Raw genomic sequence first — 10,982 nt, 5'->3', positions numbered from 1 at the left:
AATAAATAAATAAATAAATAAATAAATAAAAGTTTACTTTGCCAAGGTTGAGGACATGCCCGTGACAAAGCATCAGGAGGTCCTAATGACACGTGTCCAAGGTGGTCAGGGCACAGCTTGGTTTTACGCATTTTAGGGAGCCATGAGACATCAATGGATATATGTAAGAAGTACACTGGCTCTGTTTGGAAAGGCGGGACATCTTGAAGCAAAGGCAGGAAGACTCAAAGTGGGAGGGCGCTTCCAGGTGACAGACAGGTGAGACACAAAGGGTGGCATTCTTCTGAGTTTCTGATTAGCCTTTCCAAAGGAAGCAATCAGATATGCCTCTGTCTCAGTGAGCAGAGGAGTGACTGAGTAGAATGGGAGGCAGAATGGAAACTAAGCAGTTTCCAGCTTGAGTTTTCCTTAGTGATTTTGGAGGCCCAAGATGTTTTCCTTTCACAACCAGCAGATGAAGAGAAGGGCAGCCTCTGAAGTCCCTCACCTCTCTGAAGGGAAAGCAACAGAGAAAAAAATGTCAAATATCTTTCCTTGAGATTCTGGGCTGCACAAACTGTAAATGTTAAAAATAGGAAGTAAACTCCTCTCCTTGACTCTACATGTTGTTCCCAAAACACATGAAGAAAAATTGCCAGCCACGTCAGCAAATTGCTGAGTCACTGATAAAAATGTCAAATTCAACTGTTATGCTTCTTAACGATAAACAGATACTATTAGTCAACATCTTAAAAATGATTTACAAGTTAACCCTTTAATGTCATCTAAGGTATGACAGACCCACTTTGACTCACCTCCTAGTTGATTTAGGAGCAATGTTTTAAAAAGTACTAAGATGTGAAGCTTTATAGCTAAAAACCACAACCAAAAATATTGAAATATTTACACGGGTCCCTTAGCAAGTGTTGTAATTTATTTTGAAATGGAAACTGCTTGTCAACCTTGAGTGACTGAAGAAGGCAAAGGCGGTGCATGCTATTTGATTATAAAGGTTGTACTCTCTAAGAACACCACAATTCTTCTCCACTGCGTGCAGTCACTTCTGAAGAAGCTTGTGGTTTGTCAGCTCACACCAGTGCAAACGCAGTCACAGCCAACGACACAAGTCCTGGGGTCTAACAAATTCAGCTTTGAAGTTTCCACATTTAAAAGAATAACACATAAGGAAGAGAATAATAAATGGGAAGTAAGATGACTGAATTAGCCCCTTAGAGCCCCAAGGAGGAGACAGAGCCACATTAGAACTCTTCAGAGCTCAATACTAGCCGCTAAATTTCTTCAAAGATCAGATTCCAATGTCCCATAATCTCCTTACAAATTAGAAAACCAGCCTTTCCTTAGAAGAGTTTATAAACAACTCTCCCCTCTGAATGAAGAATTCTTAAGACTTCAGAACCTACGACGCTGAGAATGTCTTTGCAATGATCCCTGGAAGCTGAGAGAACGGACACTTGCGATGCCCGCTCCTGGTTCATGCGTTTTTAAGTTGCTGATGGTTTTCAATCAGTGAGGATAAGAAGTCTCTTTCATAGGCCCTGTAGGCTACTTTCTCTTTTCTTTTTTTTCTTTTGAGACGGAGTTTTGCTCTTGTTGCCCAGCTGGAGTGCACTGGTGTGATGTCGGCTCACTATAACCTCAGCCTCCTGGGTTCAAGCAATTCTCCTGCCTCAGCCTCCCAAGTAGCTGGGATTACAGGCATGCACCACCGTGCCCTGCTAATTTTGTATTTTTAGTAGAGACAGGGTTTCACCATGTTGGTCAGGCTGGTCTTGAACTCCTGACCTCAAGTGATCTACCCATCTTGGCCTCCCAAAGTGCTGGGATAACAGGTGTGAGCCACGATGCCCGGCCACTACTTTCTTTTTAAGATCTATTTCAAGTAGAACAATTATTAGAAATCCTTAAACTATAATTTCTGGCCTTTCTTAATTTCCTTGAAAACAGAAACTACATCAGAAGCATACAATACATGGTTACTCAATGAGATGTGACGATGTGAAAGGAGACGCTCAAACTTATTTCCCCCTCTCCAGTCCTATGGCCTCCCTGGATCTGAATGAGTAACACATTGAAGGATTCCTCTAAATAATCAGATTCTAAACATTAAAGACAATTATACACCAAACAGGCAAACACGGTGCGTACTTTAAAAGCCAGATATATTTTTAAAAGATCATGCTTACAATAAGTAAATTACATATTAAGGAAACATCAAAATAAAGTAGATGAATAAAAAGGCACACTCGAAAAATGTGAGCGCAGAAAGGACGGTTCTTTTTGTTTTGTTTCTAATGTCAGAAGAAAGAGAAAGAGATATATTAAAATCATTGTCTTCAAGGGAAGGTTTCTGTCAGTTGAAGTAGTTAGCAATGGCTTCTTTTCTCCTGTGACCAAAGCAGGTTTTCCTGTGCTGGCTTCTGAGGAGGTATTCAGTCTTCTGCCATGTATAGGCGATACATGAAGGCGACAGCCACTGCAGAGATGGCAGGGATCACCCAGTTGGTCCACCAACTAGAAAGACACAAAAAGCAATCATGCTGACATCATGTACACCGTGGTGAACTCAAAATCTTTGCCCTTTCTAACAGAAAATTACCAGGGCATGTTTTTCTTAACTCTGTAACCAATTTTGCTGAAAAGGCAACCTGGATTTGCTAAAAGTGACATGAGTGTAATGCATGCCCTGATATATGTAGGGCAGGAATCACTCTGTCCTACTGGCTTTATGAGAAAACTCACGCCCCACTTGGCCGGGAGTGGTGGCTCATGCCTGTAATCCCAGCACTTTGGGAGGCCAAGGAGGACGGATCACTTGAGGTCAGGAGTTCGAGACCAGCCTGGTCAACATGGTAAAACCCTCTACCAAAAAATACAAAAATTAGCTGGGCGTGGTGGCAGTAGCTAATTGTAATCTCAGCTACTGGGGAGGAGGCTGGGGCAGGAGAATCGCTTGAACCTGGGAGGCAGAGGGTGCAGTGAGCTGAGATGGCCCCACTGCATTCCCGCCTGGGCTATAGAGCGAGACTCTGTCTCAAAAACAAACTAACAAAAATAAACCAACAAAAATAAACAAACCAAAAAACGAATGCCCCACCAGCTGTAAAGTTGAAGAGTATGGGCCCTGTGATTATTAAGGCTGCCATTAACACCACAGCTTTAAGCTTAGGTTTGGAAAATCTAATCTTTACAACCTGTGCTGAAGTGGATTTAAAAGGTTAAGAAACAGAATGGCCAAACTACTTCGTGTGTGGTCCACAGGTCTAAATTCACACCCCCACCAAAAAAATGCCTAATTTACAGTCCTGATGCATAGAAGTTCGATCTGTAAATTTTACAGATTACAAATCAAATCAGAGACAAAGAAGGGATGAGCTATAATTTCTATTTGAATCTTTAAATTAGTTTTGAATCTTTAGATTTCGATCTTTGACTTAATTTCTTAGGAAATGGAAATTAATGTGTAAGGCTTCAGAAATAGACTAGGTCTACATATGTGTTTCATAGGGATTGTAAGTGCAGTTTCATAAGGATTACAAGTGTAACTTTCATTAAGAATTACAAGCATAACTTTTGTCTTAGTGGGGTTTGGTGGGGTTTTTCAACTTCACTTTAGAAAGAAACTGGCTTGTTAATGAAGAGTAGGGTGAAATACTGCCTGTGGGCAGGGAATATTCCAAAACACCAACAGACTGAGGCAGTTAAATTTGACAGGATGAAATACAAATGTGTGGTTTTAAGCTTGGGTCCAAAAAAGTGGCTATTATGGAAGTCAATATGGTAGAGCTGCCAAAAATGTGAATGCGCACTTGAACTATCATAAACAAATCTGGTGCCTAGAACAATTGAGTCATGCTACACGCAGATTACCAGCTTCAACTTTAAAGCTAACAAAAATGACAAAGGAAAACTGACCTGTGCTTAGGGAAATGTAATCACTAGAGTTTAAGAAACAGACATGGATTGAAAGGAAGCAAATGGAATGTCTGCCTGGATGAGCCAGGGAGGCGCTGTGGGACTGGCCGCCTAAGATGCTGCCCTGGGGGAAAAGGAAATGCAGTTGTTCTGTTTGTTCCTTGGGGTGGATGCAGCCAGCCGGTGAGATCACGTGGCGAGATCACGTGGCTGTGGACGGTGTTCACTGTCCCCTGCCTGAAAGCTTGGGGCTGAGCGCTCTGAACAGTCTAGCCTTCAGTGGAAAGTTGCTGAGACAGCACAGTGTCAGGTCCAGGAACCCAGCAGGTGGGGGACGCACCTTGTCCAGCCTGGACCCATGAGCCTTCCCATCCACCACTGCTTTAAAAGAAAGCTCCCACATACCTGGAACTAGAATCAACAGTAGTGATAAGAGTTTCCTGAAACACGAGAGGAAAAAGTAAAGTAAGTTCAAGGGAATGGTGAACTTATTCCATTGACTCAAATCCTTCTGAAAATAAGAACACAATATTTTATGCAATGCATTCTTCAGAAGATGTCAAAAAGGAAAATTATAAACTTCTTTTCACTAAAATGCCTAACTTTGTTTTTTTCCAGAATAAAACATTTTAGTCATCATCTATATTTACTTAAGGACATAACCTCAATAATTTAAAAACATTCAAAATTAGTATGCTACATAAAATATCTTGCACACGCTAGACATCTGAATACTTTAATGCAGAAACTGAAAAGAGACATTCATGTTCACATACACATAATCCCATGTCACCTTTAGAAAAAGCAGTTTCATTCTTCAAAAGCATGAACACCACAATGTTCAATTAAAAAATCAGTTATTTTATTCAAATCTGACAGATGTAAAAAAGTGTACCTATATTACATTAAATACATGTGAACCAAAAAGAACGGCCATTTTAAATTCTACACTCTAGGCCAACTTTTTCGGGGGGCTGCTTTAATTCTCACCAGATGGTACCAGCAAGACACCAGACCAGCCTCATGGGACTGCTCTGCTGGTGTCACACTTGTCACCAGCTGGTCACTGTCAGCCTAACAGCAAATCCCCAAATAAGAAAGCCCTGTTTTTATCCTCCAGGGCTTTCTGGTAGCAGCTCTTTTGAGTAGCACTACAGTGAATGGACAATGATTCTGGAAAAACGCATACTTCTCCAAACAGCTCAAAAGCTAAGGTCTAGTGAACTATAAACTTTTGGGGCTTGAAAATGGGTTAAGAAGCATTCTTTTGATGTTCCACACCAATATAAGCATTAGTGCCTCAAACAGAAGTTGCCATAAATAAGACAGCTTCAGATCTGCAGTTTCCCAAAGCACAGATAAAAAAGCATTAGCAAAACAATCAGCGGCCTGCAGTAAGACAAAGCATCACTCTGCAAAGCACGTTAGAGAAACTCCCGTGAAAAGACAGACACCTTTCAGGGAAAAGCAAGCAAAGCAGTTATGAGACCCACCAACCTTGAAACATTGCCTTTAAGGTTCCTGACACAGTAGGGGAAAAAAAGGTAAGTCATTTAAAAAAAAATTGCAAATGTATTATCTATTCCAGCAATTTTAAAATCTTAGCATCTATAAAAATATTCATAACTACGGCAAGAGGATTTTCCAAATTTTGTATATATGAATAAAATTAACAAAGATTACTAGAAATAATCAAAATATACAAAAATATTAGTTAGCTATTAGAGGACACAATCAATTCTGAAACAAAAGAATCACTGAAGGTAAAATATGATTGTCAAACTAGAAAGTTAAGCTTGAAACAACCAACAGAAGGCAAACACAAACATCCATGGCATCGTTAAAATGAGCACAGGCATTTCACCAGCTGCTGACAACTCTGGAACCTCCCACCTGCCGTCCTGCTGCCTTCATGGTTACCATGGGTGAGCGCTAAGGTTAAAACACTACTCTCGCACCAGCAACACCAGCAACAGCCATGAATTCTAAAGAGGGGAACTTGAAATAATCCTATCATCTTTTGATTGTTGATTATCTTCTTGGCTCTGTAGCCCAGGATGCTTGACAGTTAGAGGAAGTTTGAATTACCACTTTGCACTTTGATGAAAAAGTAATTGGTCTTTAGTGGTCAATGTTCTGAGGGCCTCACTTGGGTTTAGGGACGTGACTATCAAAGTATGTCAGCAATGAACAAGGAGAAAGACGATGGTTTTTATGATTGGCTCTGCCACCTGTTCACTCCATGACTTTGAGGGTTCAACTTCAGTAAAAAGAGGTTAACAATCAAATCAGTGTGTCAAAGTCTGAGCATGGTGGCTCATGCCTGTAATCCCAGCACTTTGGGAGGCCAAGACTAGCGGGTTGCTTGAGTCCAGCAGTTCAACACCAGTCTGGGCAACATGGCGAAACCCAAATACAAAAATTAGCTGGGCACAGTGCTGTGTGTCTATGGTCCAGCTACTCGGGAGGCTGAGGTGGGAGGATTGCTTGACCCCGGGAGGTGGATGTTGCAGTGAGTCGAGATCCATGCCACTGCACTCCAGCCTGGGCAACAGAGTGAGATCCCGTCTCAAAAAAATAAAACAAGTATGTCATGGATAATGACTTATGAAAGTCATGTGAATCCATGTAAATTATAAGCTCCATAAATTATGAAAAGCATGCAAAGCCCAACAAGCTTTTGTGCATCAGAGTCATCTCATTTATAAGTTCATCTAACATAACCCACTCTTTAGTTGGAAGCCTATCTCTCTTCAAATACTGACAGAGTGATGTCTAACACGGCAAGCCCAGAACCTAGAGAAGCTGCTTAAGGGACTGCAACTGACCAGCCTGAGATGGCTGCTGGACGGTTCTGGAGCATGTCTGTGATTCAGGTGCTTAACACTTCTCAGCAGCAATGTACTCACCTCCCTTGGCAGGTCTAACATGGAGATACTGTGAGGACCAAATAATTTCTGTAAGAATGCTTTAAAAACTATAACCAAGAAGGGGTATTGCTACGACTAATATTCTCTACGTAAGCAAATGTGATAGAAACATTTATGTTCGATTAAAATGCATGATGTCTAAGTCTACAAACATCTTAATTTGGTAACTCAACACGATGCTTTCCTTAGGGCAAGTTCAAGCTAATAATCTTTACTGCATTTTATTTCACTATTCAACTAGATATTTTAAGCAGATAACATTTCAAAAATTCAGACCACAGTGTACATTCTTTAACCTCTCGGAGACAGGTGGATGGGTTATACAGACACATGACAAAAGAAGTACCTAAGGACACTCTTTACCTCTGCTAAACCAAAAGCACAAGAAAGATAAATCCAGAAAAGTGCTCATGTATTTCCTTTCGTTTCATCTGCTTATGGCCTCTCAAAAAGGCCAGCAAGCTCTTGTCCCACATTCTTCCGGTTCTGCTCTCACTGAAGCAAAGTCACAATAAAGAAGAGTTGTTTAAAAAAAAATACTCAGAAGTTAGTTAATCCGTAAAAATCTCTGAAGAGATTAAAACATCTACTTTAGGCTGGGTGTCATGGCTCACACCTGTAACCCAGCACTTTGGGAGGCTGAAGCAGGTGAATGCCTGAGGTCAGGAGTTCAAGACCAGCCTGGCCAACATGGTGAAACCCCATCTCTACTAAAAATATAAAAAATTAGCCAGGCATGGTGGCAGGCGTCTGTAATTCCAGCTACTTGGGAGGCTGAGGTAGGAGAATCGCTTGAACCCGGCAGGTGGAGGTTGCAGTGAGCCGAGATCACGCCATTGCACTCCAGCCAGGGTGACAAGAGCAAAACTCCGTCTCAAAAACAAGCAAGCAAACAAACAAACAAAAATCTACTTTAAAAAGTTAGTGTGATTCTCAAACTTCAGTAAGACCTTCCACACCTAACAAGCTGATCAAATATCAACTGCTAATGCTGGAATGAAGTAAACCATGTCTTAACACACAAAGGGCGGTCACTCAGTGTTGTCAGGAGAGCCTTCTTTGATGCTAAAAGCTAAAGTCCCGGAATTTACCCCATAAACTTGCTCTGTTCCCAAAATATTCTCAGTATCAACGTAATTGCCACTTTAAAATAGAAAATAAGAACAATAAACAGTAACGGGCAATTAATCCAACAGTATAGGTTGTAATACATGTGTTCTAAAAGCAAACAAAGAAGGAAAGGCCTTGTCCTTCACACTGAAAGCAGCTATGGCAGGAGACATGGGTACAATCTTACACCTACAAGTGTTTTCTGCTTGTCATCTTTATGGTTAGGGAAGTGGCTGGCCCTGCGGTCATCTAAGTTCATCTAAGGAATCTTAAACCTTTGTTTTGCTATAGCTAAATGACTTATACCAAAATGATTACCATGCCGAACACATGATAAAAAAATAAATATATATTCTTCCCTTAAAAGACTTCAGAGAAAAAGGAAAAACTTCATGCATCACAGAATTTCAGCTGTTCAAAAAGTAGCCTCAAAAAAGGTGCTAACGTCCAATGAACTCACAGCAAGGGTTCTGAGCAATTGTCACAGAGGCCATTCAAATTCTGAAGCCAATTTTTTATCTTCTGGAAGTACTCATATCATTAACATTGAACTTAAGTCTTTCTTGAATAAGGAGAGAACATACAAATAAAATTGCTTTGTACTAAACAGTATTACACAAGACTTGTATTGTACTATCAGGGATGTTGAGGTAAATGTGGCCTTTAAGCTTATATCATTGGATTAACTGCTTTGATCCTTTTGTAGATTAAAGACGATGTCTTGGCAGCAACAACTCAAAAAATCAGCTCACCAGTTCTCAACACAAGCTCAGTGGGGTCTTGTTGCACTTACTCTAATAAAACCAAGAATTTACATCAAAACAAAAAATTATACTTTCTTTTTTGTCGTGTGTTTTAAGCAAAACTTTCCCCCATAGTCCTTTAATTAGACACTAGAAACTACTTTGCCTACTTGTACTTTTCAGGAACTTAGGCTGTGCTCTTCCATTGTCACCCTACATTTATCTTCAAATATCAGTGAGATGGGCAGTTCAGAGAGAAAGGCTAGTGAATCATAACATAAAACTAGTATTGCCAGAGTTATTTTCCTTTCCCAAGGAAAAGTACGTCAAAAGGGTATTATTTAATTTCATTAAATTCACCTGACAAATATTTATGAACACCTACTAGGCCCAAGAGACTTAAAGATGAAGAAGACATGAGACGTACCCTTAAAGATTTAAGTAATAAAACCACTGTCCATTCAGATTTTAAGTTCTCTGAAAATAAGGCTTGTGTCAAACCTTTTAGATCACAAGCACAGTGCTACTACAAAACGTAGCTCTTCAAAGGGTATATACTGATAATTATGATGAAAAATGTAGTTTAAGTATTGACAGCCTTAAAAAAATTACACACAAGCCATCCTAACAAATCACACTGACAAGTTTTCCATACATAAAAAATGTTTGCTGAGCCAGTAGGTTACATATTCATTTATCTAGAAAGACCGGTGCTGGCCTCAGTCAGGTAAATAAAACACCTCTGCTTCAGTTTGACAAGTATTAAATACAATGAAAACATCCAGAGACATTTGAGATGGTCACACTCACCGGAGGCTTGCTTAACTTTGGTCTGTCGTCCTGCAAGGAAAAAATAAGGCATATTATGGAATTTAAAAATCTACAAAGGTACCACTTCCAAAATGTTGACTTTGAGATTTTTTTAAATTACAATTCAGTAATTACCATTTCAGATTCAACATTTAGCTATTAAACGCAAAGTTTGATCCATCTGATTTAACAGCAAAAATCAGTAGCAGATTAAGTGCCAAGAGATATTTTCTATCTAGAGTTCCAAAGTTTAGAACGGCGCCCATGACAGTCCTCTGGACATGTTGATGTGCACACACCTTTATTAGACTCAGATTGTGATATGTAATTCAGGGAGCAGCTGAAGACTAATTCTTCCCTTCTGTCCTCTCAAATTCCATTTGAGATTGTGCATGTGTCTCTTACGTGTGTGACCTCTTCAGTTAAGCCCTGCAATCTCCCAGGTTTAGAGTCATAAACTATTTCAACTTCAGGCTGCAGCTGTCAAAAAGACAGTGTTTAAAGGCTGGCCGGGGGGAAGCCCAGGGGGCAGATGAAGCAGAAATGCCACAGTCAGAGCCTGAAACCTAACCCACAGCTGGAAACAAGGATGGGATCAGGCATGTGTAAGGGCAGGCCTCCCTGATGACCCCAAAACAACTTAGCCTTTGTGAAGTATGGGATGAAAATATAGGGGCAGATAAACTTGTCAGATAAATGACGCTTCCTCCCTCAAAGTACGTATCTCCCACCACCAAAAACAAAATCAAACGAACCTCCCCAGTCAATGAAGCTGTTCTCAAATGGATTTCCTACTTTCGAGCCTTCTACAAAGAACCTAATGTAACCTTTCCTTCATTCACAGTCATTACAGGAAGCTTCGTGGTATATGATAAGGCTTTTCCTGTATTTTTAAGTTCTCAGTTCGCTCACTTGGAATGAGGCTATTTGCCTCTCCATTTTTTTCTTAAGAGAGCAGAGCTGGCTCCTAGCAGGCCTCCGTCCCCTTCCGGTGGGCTGCTCACCATGCACAAGTGGGAAGGCAGGACGGAGCCAGGCACTCCCAGAGGTGGACCGGGCAGCTGCGTGTGCGGCCCTGGGATCCACTCCAGATGCTCAGAGCGCTCGGAGACTTCTTTCCAAGTTTTCAGTGATTTTCCTGACAACTTAGGTTGACAGACTAGTGACATTTAACATGGTCATTTACAACTGCCACAGAAGGGTCTAAAATCATAACACAGCCCAACGTGCCTGATCCCATCCTTGTTCATAGAAAAGCCAAATCAGGGCTAGGCGCGGTGACTCACACCTGTAATCCCAGCACTTTGGGAGGCCGAGGTGGGTGGATTACCTGAGGTCAGGAGTTCGAGACCAACTTGGCCAATATGGCGAAACCCCGTCTCTACTAAAAATACAAAAAAAAATTGGCCAGGCACAGTGGCGGGAGCCTGTAATCCCAGCTACTTGGGAGGCTGAGGCAGGAGAATTGCTTGAACCC

At 41.0% G+C, this 10,982-nt stretch overlaps 1 protein-coding gene across 1 annotated transcript in view; it reads right to left on the bottom strand.

Annotated features, from left to right (window-relative positions):
- Positions 1-2,142: 2,142 nt before the first annotated feature.
- The window catches only part of LOC105536506 (cytochrome b5), a 41,783-nt gene continuing 32,943 nt past the window's right edge, over positions 2,143-10,982 (bottom strand). Inside the window, 4 exon segments of the mRNA XM_011975894.1 lie at positions 2,143-2,511; positions 4,318-4,352; positions 5,410-5,433; positions 9,506-9,535. Of these exon segments, the coding sequence (XP_011831284.1) occupies positions 2,430-2,511; positions 4,318-4,352; positions 5,410-5,433; positions 9,506-9,535 (171 nt within the window). The 3' untranslated portion in view covers positions 2,143-2,429.

The sequence above is a fragment of the Mandrillus leucophaeus genome, unplaced genomic scaffold (genome assembly GCF_000951045.1).
Source record: "Mandrillus leucophaeus isolate KB7577 unplaced genomic scaffold, Mleu.le_1.0 Scaffold16, whole genome shotgun sequence".
Taxonomy (NCBI): Eukaryota; Metazoa; Chordata; class Mammalia; order Primates; family Cercopithecidae; genus Mandrillus; species Mandrillus leucophaeus.
Note: the sequence above shows the minus strand (reverse complement) of the source record. Positions and strands in the feature narration are given on the sequence as shown.